This window comes from Oncorhynchus mykiss, chromosome 11 (genome assembly GCF_057628025.1).
Source record: "Oncorhynchus mykiss isolate SJ-2025 chromosome 11, ASM5762802v1, whole genome shotgun sequence".
In the NCBI taxonomy this organism is placed as follows: domain Eukaryota; kingdom Metazoa; phylum Chordata; class Actinopteri; order Salmoniformes; family Salmonidae; genus Oncorhynchus; species Oncorhynchus mykiss.
Window position 1 is genome coordinate 16,614,787 of NC_143032.1, and position 18,517 is coordinate 16,633,303.

Sequence of the window (18,517 nt, forward strand, 5' to 3'; positions counted from 1 at the left end):
TCACCATTACTCCACACACAGAAACACATACACAACTCTAGTTCACAATTACTCCACACACAGAAACACATACACAACTCTAGTTCACCATTACTCCACACACAGAAACACATACACAACTCTAGTTCACAATTACTCCACACACAGAAACACATACAACTCTAGTTCACCATTACTCCACACACAGAAACACATACACAACTCTAGTTCACAATTACTCCACACACAGAAACACATACACAACTCTAGTTCACAATTACTCCACACACAGAAACACATACAACTCTAGTTCACAATTACTCCACACATAGAAACACATGCAAAACTCTAGTTCACCATTACTCCACACATAGAAACACATACACAACTCTAGTTCACAATTACTCCACACACAGAAACACATACACAACTCTAGTTCACAATTACTCCACACACAGAAACACATACACAACTCTAGTTCACAATTACTCCACACACAGAAACACATACACAACTCTAGTTCACAATTACTCCACACACAGAAACACATACACAACTCTAGTTCACAATTACTCCACACACAGAAACACATACACAACTCTAGTTCACAATTACTCCACACACAGAAACACATACACAACTCTAGTTCACAATTACTCCACACACAGAAACATATAAAATTCTAGTTCACCATTACTTCACACACAGAAACACATGCAAAACTCTAGTTCACCATTACTCCACACATAGAAACACATACACAACTCTAGTTCACAATTACTCCACACACAGAAACACATACACAACTCTAGTTCACAATTACTCCACACACAGAAACACATACACAACTCTAGTTCACAATTACTCCACACACAGAAACACATACAACTCTAGTTCACCATTACTCCACACATAGAAACACATACACAACTCTAGTTCACAATTACTCCACACACAGAAACACATACACAACTCTAGTTCACAATTACTCCACACACAGAAACACATATAAAACTCTAGTTCACCATTGCTCCACACACAGAAACACATAAAAAGCTCTCCCTCGTCCTCCATTTGGAAAATCTGACCATAACTATCTTCCATAACTATCTTCCTGATGGCTTAATAAGTGCATCGACGTCGTCTTCCCCACAGTGACCGTACGTACATATCTCAACCAGAAGCCATGGATTACAGGCAACATCCACACTGAGCTAAAGGCTGGAGCTGCAGCTTTCAAGGAGCGAGACACTAATCCGGACGCTTATAAGAAATCCTGCTATATGCCCTCAAACCATCAAACAAGCAAAGTGTCAATACAGGACCAAGATTGACTTCTACTACACCGGCTCTGAAGCTCGTTGGATTTGGCAGGGCTTGCAAACTATCACAGATTACAAATCAAATTGTATTTGTCACATGCGCCGAATACACTGTGAAATGCTTACTTACATACAAGCCCTTAACCAACACTACAGTTCAAGAAATAGAGTTAGGAAAGTAATTTTTTTTATAAAAAGTAATGAGGCTAATACAGGGGGTACCGGTACCGAGTCAATGTGCGGGGGCACAGGTTAGTCGAGGTAATTTGTACATGTAAGTAGGGGTAAAGTGACTATGCATAGATAATAAACAGCGAGTAGCAGCAGCGTATAAACAAAGGGTGGGGTGTGTCAATGTAAATAGTCTGGGTGACCATTTAATTAATTGTTCAGCATTCATATGGCTTGGGGATAGAGCCTTTTGGACCTTGTCTACAAAGGGAAACCCAGCCGTGAGCTGCCCAGTGACACAGTGACACAAGCCTACCAGACGAGCTCAATGCCTTCTATGCTCGCTTCGAAGCAACACAAAACCATGCATGAAAGCACCAGCTGTTCCAGACAACTGTGTGATCATGCCGATGTGAGTAAGACCTTAACATTCACAAGTTCGCAGGACCAAATGGATTACCAGGTGCAGAGCATTGATTCTCTTGCACTGGCTCTGTGCGCACGCACACACACACACACACACACACACACACACACACACACACACACACACACACACACACACACACACACACACACACACACACACACACACACACACACACACACACACACACACACACACACAGACGCTAAGCAGGGTTGGTCCTGGTCAGTCCCTGGATGGGAGACCAGGTGCTGCTAGAAGTGATGTTGGAGGGCCAGTAGGAGGCACTCTTTCCTCTTGTCCCCCCCAAAAATCAATATATCCCAATGCCCCAGGGCAGTGATTGGGGACATTGCCCTGTGTTGGCTGCAGTCTTTGTATAAAAGCATGAAAAAGCACTACATACGCTCACACACACAAATGCATATTGACGCCACAAACACACATTTTGTTGACACACTTTCTCACTCTTCACATACACTGCTGCTACTCTTTTTATTAAATATCCTGATTGCCTAGTCACTTTTTACCCATACCTACATGTACATATTACCTCAATAACCTCTAACTCTGCACATGGACTCAGTACCAGTGCTCCTTGTATATAGTCCCATTATTGTTATTTTGTGTTTACAATTTCCTTTTTTTATTGAGTAAATGTTTCTTTGTTTTTAACTCTGTATTGTTGGGAAAGGGATCGTAAGTTAGCATTTCATTGTAAAGTCTACACCTGTTGTATTCAGTGCATTTGATTTGAGCTGTACATTTTTATCCTGTGATTAAGAGGTGCTACATGAGCAACCTGTCGCCTCTCTCTGATCTTCCATCTGTGGTGTGATTCACTCACTCACTCACTCACTCACTCACTCACTCACTCACTCACTCACTCACTCACTCACAGACACACACACTTCAAACAGACGGAAATATCTCAACACAGTGTGTGTCCAGACCTCTGTGTGTCCAACTGAAACTCCCCTACCACACATCCGGATGGCACTGATACTCATCACGTAAAATCTGCTACACTAGCATGATGTATATCTATGTTCAGTATATGACAAGGTCTATACGGAAGTCCATAAGGGTGCTATAATGTACATACTACATACACTGAGTGCACAAAACATTAGGAAAACCTGCTCTATCCATGGCATAGACTGACCAGGTGAATCCAGGTGAAATCTCTGATCCCTTATTGATGTCACTTGTTAAATCTACTTCAATCAGTGTCGATGAAGGGGAAGAGACCGGTTAAAAAACATTTTAAAGCCTTGAGACAATTCAGCCATGGATTGGGTATGAGTGCCATTCAGAAGGTGAGTGCTTTCAATATCCTTGTGAAGTCCATGCCCCAACGAATTGAGTCTGTTCTGAGGGCAAAAGGCGGTGCAACTCAATATTAGGAAGGCGTTCCTAATGTTTTATACACTAGGTGTATGCTATAATGTACATAATGTATGTTGAAAATGTTCATATGGGTGTTGTAAAAACGTTTGGTTGTATATGAGCTCCATCCTGTTAGTGAGGTCTGGTGATGTGTACACATTTGCATACATAAGTGTGAAATTCCATATTTGGGCTTTGATGACATGAGCTGTGAAACGGGAGGGGGTGGAGCGGAGTTGGAGGGAGAGAGAGGGATAGGTGGAGAGTGATATCACATCTCTTTCCTACTGTTGGTGTGTCACTCTTCCTCCTCTTCCTCCTCTCTCTCTCACACACTCTCTCTCTCACACTCTCTCTCGCTATCAGGGAGAAAGAGAGAGGTGGAGAGAAGGACAGAGCAAAACCCTGAGAGAGATGAAGAGGAGCTAGAATGAGTGATGGAGAGGAGAGACACACACACACACACACGCACACAGTGAGAAGTCATTAGTCACTGGGAGGTATCAGGAGGATTGGGGGTGGCACCATGGCAACTGCTTGGTTAACTGTCCGTGGTTGGTTTAGTGTGTGTGGAAGTTTAATTTGGAGTGTTGTGTGTGTGTAACCTGTGTGTATCTGTCCAACAGGAGGACGAGACTGTTAATGAGATCAACATCACCAACCATACCAAGGAGGGGTCAGAGAAGGGTGACCCTCGACAGTTCGAGCTCCGCAAGGTCCTAGGACAAGGCTCCTTTGGAAAGGTGTGTGTGTGTGTGTGTCATCAGCGTTTGATTTCTCATCTTCCACTGATGTCTCCATTAGTTATCCTAATGACAGAGAGTTGCTATAACAACCACATGGTAAGGCCCCTTCACACCTTGTCATCTTTATGAATTAACGATTGTGTGTGTGTCTGTGCGTGTGTGTTGATGTGTTTGTCGTTCATCTTTCACATTTTTTCCCCCGTTGCTGATTGCCATGCACACAAAAACACTGTATAATAAATGTTATCTTGTGTGTGTGTGTGTGTGTGTGTGTGTGTGTGTGTGTGTGTGTGTGTGTGTGTGTGTATATATATATATATATATAGGTGTTCCTGGTCAAGAAGACTACAGGTCCAGATACAGGACAGCTCTACGCCATGAAGGTTCTGAAGAAAGCCACACTGAAAGGTAGGGGATGGAAAGAGAGGGAGGTGGAGAAGGATAAATAAAGGAGGGATGGAGAGGTAGATGGAGGGAGGGGAGGTTTAGGGAGAGGGAGGGGAGGTTGACAGAAATTGAGAGAATGAGGGATGAAGGAGGGAGGGAGAGTTGTATGGAGGAGGGGAGGTAGAATGACAGAGAGGGGGAGAGAAAGAAAGATGGAGAAGGGGGGACAGCGAGAGGAGGAGAGAGGGCGGCTGGTGAGTTGGACAGAGAAAGGGGAGGTAGAGAGAGGAGGAGAGAGAGGGGACGGCTGGTGAGTTGGACAGAGAGAGGGGAGGTAGAGAGAGGAGGAGAGAGAGGGGACGGCTGGTGAGTCGGACAGAGAGAGAGGAGGTAGAGAGAGGAGGGGAGAGAGAGGACGGCTGGTGAGTCAGACAGAGAGAGAGGAGGTAGAGAGAGGACGGCTGGTGAGTCAGACAGAGAGAGAGGAGGTAGAGAGAGGACGGCTGGTGAGTCGGACAGAGAGAGAGGAGGTATAGAGAGGAGGAGAGAGAGAGGACGGCTGGTGAGTCGGACAGAGAGAGGGGAGGTAGAGAGAGGAGGAGAGAGAGAGGACGGCTGGTGAGTCGGACAGAGAGAGGGGAGGTAGAGAGAGGACGGCTGGTGAGTCGGACAGAGAGAGAGGAGGTAGAGAGAGGAGGAGAGAGAGAGGACGGCTGGTGAGTCAGACAGAGAGAGGGGAGGTAGAGAGAGGAGGAGAGAGGGGAGGTAGAGAGAGGAGGAGAGAGAGAGGATGGCTGGTGAGTCGGACAGAGAGAGAGGAGGTAGAGAGAGGATGAGAGAGGATGGCTGGTGAGTTGGACAGAGAAAGGGGCGTTAGAGAGAGGAGGAGAGAGAGGACGGCTGATGAGTTGGACAGAGAGAGGGGAGGTAGAGAGAGGAGGAGAGAGGACGGCTGGTGAGTTGGACAGAGAGAGGGGAGGTAGAGAGAGGAGGAGAGAGGACGGCTGGTGAGTTGGACAGAGGGAGAGGAGGTAGAGAGAGGAGGAGAGAGGACGGCTGGTGAGTTGGACAGAGAGAGAGGAGGAGAGAGGACGGCTGATGAGTTGGACAGAGAGAGGGGAGGTAGAGAGAGGAGGAGAGAGGACGGGTGGTGAGTTGGACAGAGAAAGGGGCGTTAGAGAGAGGAGAGAGAGAGGACGGCTGGTGAGTCGGACGGAGAGTGGGGCGTTAGAGAGAGGAGGAGAGAGAGAGGACGGCTGGTGAGTTGGACAGAGAGAGGGGAGGGAGAGAGAGGAGTAGAGAGAGAGGACGGCTGGTGAGTCAGACAGAGAGTGGGGAGGTGGAGAGAGGACGACTGGTGAGTTGGACAGAGAGAAGGGAGGTAGAGGAGAGGTGTTTTCAGAGCAGAGAAAATCAACTCTGCTCTCCTGGAATCATGTCAGTGTGACGAACTATCAGGGCTTCACATTAGAATGGCAAGCCGAACGGTTGGGCGTTGGAGTGGTGAAATGTTCCACCTTTCATTTGAAGTTTGAGGTCAGCCAGCCCCTCCCTAAAAGTCACAAACCCCATGAACCTCTAGGCCTGGGTCTCCCCCTCTATTGGAATACAATGTCTCGTCATCCTGCGTAATATACACGAAAGCCATGTGTGTGAGAGGACTGCTTTATCTCAGAGAGAGCACCATCACCATCTGCTGGCTACAGACTGTACACACACCACATATTCACCTACAGTGGAGGGATTCAGCTACTTCTCTCTCTCTCTCTCTCTCTCTCTCTCTCTCTCTCTCTCTCTCTCTCTCTCTCTCTCTCTCTCTCTCTCTCTCTCTCTCTCTCTCTCTCTGTCTCTCTCTCTGTGTGTCTCTGTCTCTCTCTCACTCTGTCTGTCTCTCTCTCTCTTTCTCTCTCTGTGTCTCTGTCTCTCTCTCTGTCTCTCTCGCTGTGTCTCTGTCTCTGTCTCTCTCTCTCTGTCTGTCTCTCTCTCTCTCTGTCTCTCTCTCTGTGTCTCTGTCTCTCTCTGTGTGTGTCTCTCTCTCTCTCTCTCGCTCCCTCTCTCTCTCTCTCTCTCTCTCTCTCTCTCTCTCTCTCTCTCTCTCTGTCTCTCTCTCTGTGTGTCTCTGTCTCTCTCTCACTCTGTCTGTCTCTCTCTCTCTTTCTCTCTCTGTGTCTCTGTCTCTCTCTCTGTCTCTCTCGCTGTGTCTCTGTCTCTGTCTCTCTCTCTCTGTCTGTCTCTTTCTCTCTCTGTCTCTGTCTCTGTCTCTTTCTCTCTCTCTCTATCTCTGTGTCTCTGTCTCTCTCTCTTTGTCTCTGTCTCTCTCTCTCGCTCTCTGTGTGTGTCTCTCTCTCTGTCTCTCTCTCTCTCAATTCAATTAAATTTGCTTTATTGGCATGACGTAACAATGTACATACTGCCAAAGCTTATTTAGGATATTTACAATATAAAAATATTTACAAATGAGAATCAAAATTGTCAACGGGACAACAGTAACAACAATAACCAAGGGTCAAAATAACCATACATTGAACAATAACAATTAGCATACAGTAGAGTACATGTGCAGGTTGATTGGTCTGTCAGACACTGTCCCTCAACTTATGGCAGGCAGCAATGTAGTGCGCTCTCTCTCTCTCTCTCTCAATTCAATTCAACTCAATTCAATTCAAGGGGCTGTATTGGCATGGGAAACGTGTTAACATTGCCAAAGCAAGTGAGGTATTTATTTTCTCTCTCTCTCTCTCTCTCTCTCTCGCTGTCTCTCTCTCTCTGTGTCTGTTTCTCTCTCTCTTTTCTTGATTTGTTTTTTATTTTCCATTACTCATCAATCTAGCCAAATTACTTCCATGCCAAGAGAGAGATAGAGAGGGAGGGATAGATGGAGGTAGAGGGGAATAGAGATGAGGTGAGTTGTTTGTTCCTAGAAGGATGTGTACTCTGTATGTATGTTTAATTAGTTTGTGTGTGTGTGTGTGTGTGTGTGTGTGTGTGTGTGTGTGTGTGTGTGTGTGTGTGTGTGTGTGTGTGTGTGTGTTGCAGTGCGTGACAGGGTGAGGACTAAGATGGAGAGAGACATTTTGGTGGAGGTCAACCATCCCTTCATCGTTAAACTGCACTATGGTGAGTTAGCCAATCACAGCTTAGTACTACAGTGAGGTAGCCAATCACAACACAAGTCCTCTGGTAACCAATCAGATGTCTCTCCTCAGCGTTCCAAACAGAAGGGAAACTCTACCTCATCCTGGACTTCCTACGAGGAGGAGACCTCTTCACACGACTGTCTAAAGAGGTGAAGGCGTGTGGTGTGTGTGTGTGTGTGTGTGTGTGTGTGTGTGTGTGTGTGTGTGTGTGTGTGTGTGTGTGTGTGTGTGTGTGTGTGTGTGTGTGTGTGTGTGTGTGTGTGTGTGGGGGGGGGTCTCACCCTCCTCTCCTCTCTGTGTGTAGGTGATGTTCACAGAGGAGGATGTGAAGTTCTACCTGGCAGAGTTGGCCCTGGCGCTGGACCACCTTCACAGCCTGGGCATCATCTACAGAGACCTCAAACCAGAGAAGTACATACACACACACACACACAAACACACATACATACACACTCAGATTGTGTGTGTTGTTTAGTATCTTTGTCTAAAGATCCATTTCTGTCCTTTCAGCATTCTGCTAGACGAGGAGGGACACATCAAGCTGACAGGTGGGTAATATCAGACCTGTGTGTGTGTGTGTTTGTGTGTGAGAGTGTACTCTATGGATCATGTGTGTATTCTCACTGCAGACAATAAGGAGTCATGAGAACAAGCTTTACTCCTCGCTGTGTGTGTGTGTGTGTGTGTGTGCGTGTGTGTAGACTTCGGCCTCAGTAAGGAGTCTATAGACCATGAGAACAAGGCCTATTCGTTCTGTGGGACGGTGGAGTACATGGCTCCGGAGGTGGTCAACAGGAGAGGCCACACCACCAGCGCTGATTGGTGGTCCTACGGCGTGCTCATGGTGAGAGGGGCGGGGCCACACACCTTATATGGTTTATTTACCAGTTCCTTATTTGTGTTGTGTTACAGGTTGTAGTTAGGTTGTTTGTGTTGTAGTTAGGTTGTAGTTAGGTTGTTTGTGTTGTGTTATAGTTAGATTGTTTGTGTTGTAGTTAGGTTGTTTGTATTGTAGTTAGGTTGTTTGTGTTGTGTTACAGGTTGTAGTTAGGTTGTAGTTAGGTTGTTTGTGTTGTGTTACAGGTTGTAGTTAGGTTGTTTGTGTTGTGTTACAGGTTGTAGTTAGGTTGTATTTAGGTTGTTTGTGTTGTAGTTAGGTTGTAGTTAGGTTGTTTGTGTTGTGTTACAGGTTGTAGTTAGGTTGTAGTTAGGTTGTTTGTGTTGTGTTACAGGTTGTAGTTAGGCTGTTTGTGTTCTGTTACAGGTTGTAGTTAGGTTGTTTGTGTTGTGTTACAGGTTGTAGTTAGGTTGTAGTTAGGTTGTTTGTGTTGTGTTACAGGTTGTAGTTAGGTTGTTTGTGTTGTGTTACAGGTTGTAGTTAGGTTGTATTTAGGTTGTTTGTGTTGTAGTTAGGTTGTAGTTAGGTTGTTTGTGTTGTGTTACAGGTTGTAGTTAGGTTGTTTGTGTTGTGTTACAGGTTGTAGTTAGGTTGTAGTTAGGTTGTTTGTGTTGTGTTACAGGTTGTAGTTAGGTTGTTTGTGTTGTGTTACAGGTTGTAGTTAGGTTGTTTGTGTTGTGTTACAGGTTGTAGTTAGGTTGTAGTTAGGTTGTTTGTGTTGTGTTACAGGTTGTAGTTAGGTTGTAGTTAGGTTGTTTGTGTTGTGTTACAGGTTGTAGTTAGGTTGTAGTTAGGTTGTTTGTGTTGTGTTACAGGTTGTAGTTAGGTTGTTTGTGTTGTGTTACAGGTTGTAGTTAGGTTGTTTGTGTTGTGTTACAGGTTGTAGTTAGGTTGTTTGTGTTGTAGTTAGGTTGTTTGTGTTGTAGTTAGGTTGTTTGTGTTGTTGTTTGTGTTGTGTTACAGGTTGTAGTTAGGCTGTTTGTGTTCTGTTACAGGTTGTAGTTAGGTTGTTTGTGTTGTAGTTAGGTTGTTTGTGTTGTAGTTAGGTTGTTTGTGTTGTTGTTTGTGTTGTGTTACAGGTTGTAGTTAGGTTGTTTGTGTTGTAGTTAGGTTGTTTGTGTTGTGTTACAGGTTGTAGTTAGGTTGTTTGTGTTGTGTCTCTCCCAGTTTGAGATGCTGACCGGAACGCTACCATTCCAGGGGAAAGACCGCAAGGAGACCATGAACATGATCCTCAAGTGAGTCTCTTTGACAAGGTTGACCATTTGACCATTATCATCTCACTGGAGTAGTGTGTGTGTGTTCTATGCCAGCGGTTCCCAACCGTTTCTATTCCGGAGACTACCAAATCACTGTCAAAAGGTATTTTCTGTTCCGGAGACTACCAAATCACTGTCAAAAGCTCTTTTCTGTTCCGGAGACTAGCAAATCTCTGTCAAAAGCTCTTTTCTGTTCCGGAGACTAGCAAATCTCTGTCAAAAGCTCTTTTCTGTTCCGGAGACTAGCAAATCTCTGTCAAAAGCTCTTTTCTGTTCCGGAGACTAGCAAATCTCTGTCAAAAGGTATTTTCTGTTCCAGAGACTACCAAATCACTGTCAAAAGCTCTTTTCTGTTCCGGAGACTAGCAAATCTCTGTCAAAAGGTATTTTCTGTTCCGGAGACTACCAAATCTCTGTCAAAAGGTATTTTCTGTTCCAGAGACTACCAAATCACTGTCAAAAGGTATTTTCTGTTCCAGAGACTACCAAATCACTGTCAAAAGGTATTTTCTGTTCCAGAGACTACCAAATCACTGTCAAAAGGTATTTTCTGTTCCGGAGACTAGCAAATCTCTGTCAAAAGCTCTTTTCTGTTCCGGAGACTACCAAATCACTGTCAAAAGCTCTTTTCTGTTCCGGAGACTAGCAAATCTCTGTCAAAAGGTATTTTCTGTTCCAGAGACTACCAAATCACTGTCAAAATGTATTTTCTGTTCCGGAGACTAGCAAATCTCTGTCAAAAGGTATTTTCTGTTCCGGAGACTACCAAATCACTGTCAAAAGCTCTTTTCTGTTCCGGAGACTACCAAATCACTGTCAAAAGGTATTTTCTGTTCCGGAGACTACCAAATCTCTGTCAAAAGCTCTTTTCTGTTCCAGAGACTACCAAATCACTGTCAAAAGGTATTTTCTGTTCCGGAGACTACCAAATCACTGTCAAAAGGTATTTTCTGTTCCGGAGACTAGCAAATCTCTGTCAAAAGGTATTTTCTGTTCCGGAGACTAGCAAATCTCTGTCAAAAGGTATTTTCTGTTCCGGAGACTAGCAAATCACTGTCAAAAGGTATTTTCTGTTCCAGAGACTACCAAATCACTGTCAAAAGGTATTTTCTGTTCCAGAGACTACCAAATCTCTGTCAAAGGCTATTGAGGACCACCAATGTTATCAGTGAATGTAACAGATTAAAGGCCTATTATTAACATTAGAAAAAAAGTTATGTAAAATTACTTATAATACCGTTAACAATCGCAATTGTTATTATTTTTGGAAGAAAACAAATCTAATAAAAAACTCAGAAGGTCTGTGGACCACAGGTTATAATGCTGAGGCAACCCAGGAGAAAGAGATGGGGATTCATATTACAAGAGGTATTTGGAGCACTCAGCAGGAGGGCATGATGGATGGACAGACTATAAGAGTGATAAAAGCAGATAATGGAGCTAGCTAAGTGGAATGTTTGACATTTATGACGGAAAGGGGGAGAGAGATAAGGAGAGTATGAGAGAGAAGGAGAGAGGGAGGGTGGAGGAGGAGAGAGATGGAATGAGAAAGAGAGGAAGGGTGCAGGAAAGGGAGAGGTGGAATGGGTGAGAGATATTTGAACACAGAGAATCATTTATCTCTCTCTCAGGGGAAAATGCTGAGAATGTTTGTTTGTCTCTCTCCGCTGCTGAGATCGTTTCTGTAAAACGCTGAGTTAGTTTCCTGTATGTATTACTGTATACTGTATAATGGACTTCAGCATTCAATCAGACTGAATACAGGTTGATATATGACGACTGTGTCAATATGCACACTCTTTAATGTTCTCTATTTCCCCCTCTATCACTGCCTTCTCCTCTTCTGTATTCCTACCTGTCTTTCGTAACCTCCCTCTCTCTCTCTCTCTGTCACTCTCCTCAGGGCTAAGTTGGGGATGCCACAGTTTCTGAGTCCAGAAGCCCAGAGTCTCCTGAGGAACCTTTTCAAACGCAACCCTACTAACAGGCTAGGTAACACAATCTGATCTTAGGTCTGGGTTACGTTTTCCCCCTAATGGTTAAAGGTAGGGTTGGGGGAGTTTATATGATCCTAGATATCTGTTGAAGTGTAACTTCTTGTTCTGATCTCTGTAGGAGCCGGCCCAGACGGAGTGGAAGAGATCAAGAGACACCACTTCTACTGCACCATAGACTGGAACGTGAGTGATGTGACGTCTCTTCTCACTGCGTTTCAGACGCTGTAGTGTCAGTATATACCATATCATGTGTTCTCTATCTCTGTGTGTAGAAACTGTTCCGTAGAGAGCTCCACCCTCCCTTCAAACCTGCTACGGGACGACCGGACGACACCTTCTATTTCGACCCAGAGTTCACTGCTAAAACACCCAAAGGTACCCACACACATCTCTCCGTTCCTCCACCTGTCAATTACTCATTCATCTGTTGAATTTCAACCACTTGCTTGTCTTCTGTGTGTAGATTCCCCAGGGGTTCCACCCAGTGCCAACGCCCACCAGCTGTTCCGAGGATTCAGTTTTGTAGCCATAACAACAGAAGAAGAGGCACAACCACTACAGGCTACAATAGTAAAGGTATATATATATATATATATATACATACACACACACACACACACACACACACACACACACACACACAACACACACACACACACACACACACACACACACACACACACACACACACACACACACACACACACACACACACACACACACACACACACACACACACACACACGAGCCCTGCATGAAATTTAAGCCCCAGCCCTACCCTTGCTCGCGACATTCAGGCCTTACTCTGCCCTGGCTCGATTGCTTCTGCCAAATTTAAGGCCCGGCCCTGCCCGAACACGAAATCAGAAATAACTTTCTCTCTGCTCATCTTTGTCTGTCCCCCGCTCTCTCCCTGCGCTGCTCCATGTGCTCTCTGTGTGTGAGTATCCACAGCAACGGCTCCGCTTGGCTGCTCACATGACGAGAGAGACAGAGAGAGACAGAGGCTGAGAGAGCTGTTTGGTAGCTCTAAACTGTGATAAAACTCACGGAATATTATTATTTTCTGTGAAATTATCTCTGCTGTCGACTCGGATATATATTTTCTGAGGTTGATCTTGTATTTTACAAGGTTGAAGCACTTCTGACACCATTTTATCATCGTAAGATATGACTGCAGACACTGCGCTGCAGCGCTCCTAACCCTAACTCCTAACCCTAACTCCTAACCCTCTCCTAACTCCTAACCCTAGCTCCTAACCCTAACTCCTAACCCTAACTCCTAACCCTAACTCCTAACCCTAGCTCCTAACCCTAACTCCTAACCCTAACTCCTAACCCTAACTCCTAACTCCTAACTCCTAACCCTAGCTCCTAACCCTAGCTCCTAACCCTAACTCCTAACCCTAGCTCCTAACCCTAACTCCTAACTCCTAACCCTAGCTCCTAACCCTAACTCCTAACCCTAACTCCTAACCCTAGCTCCTAACTCCTAACCCTAGCTCCTAACCCTAACTCCTAACCCTAACTCCTAACCCTAACTCCTAACCCTAGCTCCTAACCCTAGCTCCTAACCCTAGCTCCTAACCCTAGCTCCTAACCCTAACTCCTAACTCCTAACCCTAGCTCCTAACCCTAACTCCTAACCCTAACTCCTAACCCTAACTCCTAACCCTAACTCCTAACCCTAACTCCTAACCCTAGCTCCTAACCCTAGCTCCTAACCCTAACTCCTAACCCTAGCTCCTAACCCTAACTCCTAACTCCTAACCCTAGCTCCTAACCCTAACTCCTAACCCTAACTCTAACTCCTAACCCTAGCTCCTAACTCCTAACCCTAGCTCCTAACCCTAACTCCTAACCCTAACTCCTAACCCTAACTCCTAACCCTAGCTCCTAACCCTAGCTCCTAACCCTAGCTCCTAACCCTAACTCCTAACTCCTAACCCTAGCTCCTAACCCTAACTCCTAACCCTAGCTCCTAACCCTAACTCCTAACTCCTAACCCTAGCTCCTAACCCTAACTCCTAACCCTAGCTCCTAACCCTAACTCCTAACTCCTAACTCATAACCTCTAACTCCCTAACTCCAAACCAAATTCTAACCTTAACCCTAATCCCCCTAGAAATAGCATTTGACCTTGTTGGGACCAACAAAATGTCCCCAGTTGGTCAAATTTTTGTTTGTTTACTATTCTTGTGAGGACTTCTGGTCCCCAGAAGTATAGTTAAACACGTCCACACACACAGTCTTGTTATGTGTAGTTTGACATCTGTGTTGCTCATGTGTTTACGTAGCAGCTGCACAGAAATGTGTCTCAGTTTTCTGAAGCATATGAAATGAAGGAGGATATAGGACTGGGATCATACTCTGTCTGCAAACGCTGCATACACAAGACCACTGGCATGGAGTACGCAGTCAAGGTGAGACACACAGCAGAAAGCATTGATATTGCCCATTGATTGTTAGTATTCAGAGCTATACATACATAAGTGGTCTTGGTTTCAACTCCAACACATTTTGTGTGTGTGTGTGTGTGTGTGTGTGTGTGTTGCACCCAGATCATCAGTAAGGCTAAGAGAGATCCAACGGAGGAGGTGGAGATTCTACTGAGATACGGACAACATCCCAACGTCATCACACTGAAGGACGTGAGTCTCACACACGCACACACGCACACACACACACACACACACACACACACACACACACACACACACACACACACACACACACACACACACACACACACACACACACACACAGGTACAGTTATAACCCTGTTGTCTCTGCTGTAGGTGTTTGATGATGGCAGGACAGTGTATCTGGTCACAGAGCTGATGAAGGGAGGAGAGCTGCTGGATAAGATACTGAGACAGAAGTTCTTCTCAGAGAGAGAAGCTAGTGCTGTCCTATACACCATCACCAAGACTGTTGAATACCTACACGTACAGGGGGTGAGTGTGTTTCATGTGTTTGTGTCGTTCAAGGACTTTCTTTTTACAGCATACCTAGTTCTCATTCAATGTGTAGACGTGGGTGTGATTGACTGATTGGTTGATAATTTACCAGGTGGTGCACAGGGACCTGAAGCCCAGTAATATCCTGTATGTGGATGAGAGTGGGAACGCTGAGTCCATCAGGATCTGTGACTTTGGTTTTGCCAAGCAGCTGAGAGCTGAGAACGGCCTGCTGATGACGCCGTGCTACACAGCTAACTTTGTAGCTCCAGAGGTATGTACCGTGACTCTCCCTCTCTCTGATGTTCTCTATGTGTGTGTACCCTCTCATCCACTAATCATACAGTATGTGTTTACTAGGTGTTGAAGAAGCAGGGTTATGACGCTGCCTGTGACATCTGGAGTCTGGGAGTCCTACTCTACACCATGCTGACAGGGTAAGACTGTGTCTGTTTTATCTGTGTGAATATGGTTGTTTGTGTATTTGCAATTGTTTACCCTTCTCTTTCCTCTCCAGGTTCACTCCATTTGCCAATGGTCTAGAGGACACTCCAGAGGAGATCCTGGCTCGGATCGGTAGCGGGAAGTTCTCTCTGACCGGAGGATACTGGATTTCTGTCTCAGCCGAGGCCAAGGTACACACACACCGAAGCCAAGGGAATGTTACCAACATTCAAACACGATATTCAATGGGGGATAATGTTGTAATGTTTTTGAACTCTGACCTGTAGGAGCTGGTGTCTAAGATGTTACACGTGGACCCCCACCAGCGTTTGACGGCTGGCCAGGTGTTGCGTCATCCCTGGGTCACACAACGCGACCAGCTGCCCAAATTCACACTCACCAGACAGGATGCTCCACACCTGGTCAAGGTAACACACATTCTGTCCCACTATATTTAGTCTTTTTCATATACAGTGATGTGTGTTGCAATATTTTAATGACTTCAAATAAAGTTTGATTTGATTTGTGCAGGGCGCCATGGCAGCAACCTACTCTGCCCTCAACAGGAACGTTCCACCTGTCCTGGACCCTGTGGGATGTTCCACTCTGGCCCAACGGAGGGGGGTGAAGAAACTCACATCCACTGCCCTCTGACCTTTAACCGTTCACCTCGGACTTATAACCTTGCTGGAGGTCTGTTCAGACAGACGGGCAGACCTGGTCCCTCAGGTGACCTGGACAGAACTCTGATGCACCTGGGACCCCTCTGACCCTTCTCTGTTAGGAACTAACCCAGTGGTTTCCCCCCCTGGTGCCAGAGATACAGAGTATGCAGGCTTTAGAACCAGTTAGGGCTAGAACTACAACCTGTAGCTCTGTTGGACCAGGGCTGGTGGTGACCACTAACATTGTATCGTCTCTCCAGTCTTTGCTTTGTACAATCAGCGTTGCCTCTAGATACTCAAGAGACACGTGTCAGGAACATGAATGTGCTGTATATAGATGTATGTGTGTATGTACTTCTGGGAACATTTGAGAGATACCTGCATATGCATTTAAGACCCAATTTATGATGAACTGTATAACTGTAGCTCTGTGTGTAAACCTTAAGTAGCCTCTTTAGTGACCGAGTCATTACAGGGACAAAACTAGTGATGTCATCAGAGTGAGAGCAAATGGGACCACTGACGATGCCCCCTATATTGAGACAAGCTCCTCCCAGTCAGCCACAACATCCAATCAGAGTGACGGGATTGAGGTCCAATCATGGCTTTGGTTAGGCCAGTCTGGGTACCGCCTACCCTGTCCACACCAACTCAGCTCTACAGACACTAAGGTAAACATTATCCTGGACCAGTGTTAAGCGGTGGTTAGCTGGGCAACGAGTCTGTGGCTTGCCCAGTGTGCATGTTGCTGCCTTATACAGTGCCCTCTGTAATTATTATTTTGTATTCTATTGGCTCTATACTCAATAAGTTGGATTTAAAATCAAACAATGACTGAGGTGAAAGTGAAGACTGTCAGCTTTCATTTGAGAGTATTTTCATCCTTATCCAGGTGAACCGTTTAGAAATTATAGCCCTTTTGTATTGAGACAAATTCACTTGTGTGTATTTTTTAAGCAGTCAAAAGTTAAGTAATTTGGTCCCATATTCATAGCACGCCTACATCAAGGTTGTGACTCTACAAACTTGTTGGATGCATTTGCTGTTTGTTTTGGTTGTGTTTCAGATTATTTTGTGCCCAATAGAAATTAATGCTAAATAATGTATTGGGTCATTTTGGAGGGACTTTGATTGTAAATAAGAATAGAACGTTTCTGAACACTTCTACATTAATATGGATGCTACCAATATCACAGATAATCAGGAATATATCGTGAGTAATGATGAGTGAGAAAGTCACAGATGCAAAAATATCATACCCACAAGACATGCTAACCTCTCACCATTACAATAGCAGGGGAGGTTAGCATGCATAGAAATGCTAACCTCCCCTGTTATTGTAATGGTGAGAGGTTAGCATGTTATATTCTTATTTACAACAAATGTGTAGAGTCACAACCTTGATGTAGGCATTGCGTGCTAGGAATATGGGACCAAATACTTAACTTCGACTACTTTAATACACACAAGTGAATTTGTCCCAATACTATATACAAAAAGTACTGTCAGTTCTAAACGGTTCACCCGATAGGGATGAAAATACCCTCGAAATAAGGCAACAGTCTGCACTTTAACCTCATGGTCATGGTTTGATATCCCAATAATCCCGGAGGACACTGTATTTCCTGGTTCCGAGGAGCATTTGAATGGATGAAGCTGTGAAGAGACTGAGTCTGGCACTGAACTGAACTGTCAATACTGTACTAGTACAGCACCTCAGGGTTCTGGGAGATGAAATACAATGCATTTTAGAAATCCATTAACTAAGTCATGTAAGCACACAGGTGGGGGTGGGAGAGGCCCTTGGATGTAGAAATATGTGGCTGGAACAGACATGATATTTTCTAATGAATTTAACCTGCTGTCTGGAATGATATGACAGTTGTGGAGGTAATCCAGTATGTTACTGTCTGGAATGATATGACAGTGTGGAGGTAATCCAGTATGTTACTGTCTGGAATGATATGACAGTGTGGAGGTAATCCAGTATGTTACTGTCTGGAATGATATGACAGTGTGGAGGTAATCCAGTATGTTGCTGTCTGGAATGATATGACAGTTGTGGAGGTAATCCAGTATGTTACTGTCTGGAATGATATGACAGTTGTGGAGGTAATCCAGTATGTTACTGTCTGGAATGATATGACAGTGTGGAGGTAATCCAGTATGTTACTGTCTGGGCCTGCTGGCACATGCTGACTTCTTGTCAATCCCTTTAAAGCGCCGTCTGTCTAATAGAATGAAGAAAACTGTAGCTATCAATGACTTGTAGCGGTATTATTGAACTCATGATCTGATTCTGGATCAATAGTGAACTTCTACCTATTCAATTTCTCTCCCGCTGCTCTTCTGGATGTGTTGTAACACACACGGTCTTTGAGTTTCTGATTGACTGTTAAGTGTTTAGCTGTAAGGTTGTGTGTTTGAGCAGTTTGTATGTTGTTTTGAGAGTAGATGAGATGCATTGCTTCTCTCTTTGGGACGGTTTCCTGGACACAGATTGCACCTCGTCCTGGACTTAAAAGCAATTTCAATGGAGAATCGGTCCAAGACTAGGCACAATCTATGTCCGGGAAACCAGCCTTTTGTGTCCCAGTCTCTTTCCCCTGTCCCTGTGGAGATACAGTGTCCTTCCATCCATCCTGCTGCTACCGTCTCCTCTCTCTGGTTTTGTATCTCAGTGGAGTCACAGTAGGACTTTGTATTGAACATAATAAACAGGCCTTCAGTACACGA

The 18,517-nt window shown here is 44.9% G+C and overlaps 1 protein-coding gene across 2 annotated transcripts in view; it reads left to right on the plus strand.

The window, feature by feature from the left end:
• The window catches only part of LOC110516493 (ribosomal protein S6 kinase alpha-3), a 35,040-nt gene extending 16,526 nt beyond the window's left edge, over nt 1–18,514 (plus strand). For both annotated transcript variants that reach the window (XM_036935047.2, XM_036935046.2), the window contains 20 exons: nt 3,915–4,031; nt 4,361–4,442; nt 7,458–7,538; nt 7,628–7,707; nt 7,863–7,969; nt 8,069–8,106; nt 8,260–8,402; nt 9,624–9,694; nt 11,619–11,707; nt 11,831–11,895; nt 11,985–12,087; nt 12,176–12,288; nt 14,010–14,135; nt 14,274–14,363; nt 14,511–14,669; nt 14,785–14,946; nt 15,033–15,109; nt 15,190–15,307; nt 15,404–15,544; nt 15,648–18,514. In XM_036935047.2, the coding sequence (XP_036790942.2) occupies nt 3,915–4,031; nt 4,361–4,442; nt 7,458–7,538; nt 7,628–7,707; nt 7,863–7,969; nt 8,069–8,106; nt 8,260–8,402; nt 9,624–9,694; nt 11,619–11,707; nt 11,831–11,895; nt 11,985–12,087; nt 12,176–12,288; nt 14,010–14,135; nt 14,274–14,363; nt 14,511–14,669; nt 14,785–14,946; nt 15,033–15,109; nt 15,190–15,307; nt 15,404–15,544; nt 15,648–15,770 (2,085 nt within the window). In that variant the 3' untranslated portion in view covers nt 15,771–18,514. The remainder of the gene's footprint in view (nt 1–3,914; nt 4,032–4,360; nt 4,443–7,457; nt 7,539–7,627; nt 7,708–7,862; nt 7,970–8,068; nt 8,107–8,259; nt 8,403–9,623; nt 9,695–11,618; nt 11,708–11,830; nt 11,896–11,984; nt 12,088–12,175; nt 12,289–14,009; nt 14,136–14,273; nt 14,364–14,510; nt 14,670–14,784; nt 14,947–15,032; nt 15,110–15,189; nt 15,308–15,403; nt 15,545–15,647) is intronic.
• The last annotated feature ends 3 nt before the right edge of the window (nt 18,515–18,517 follow it).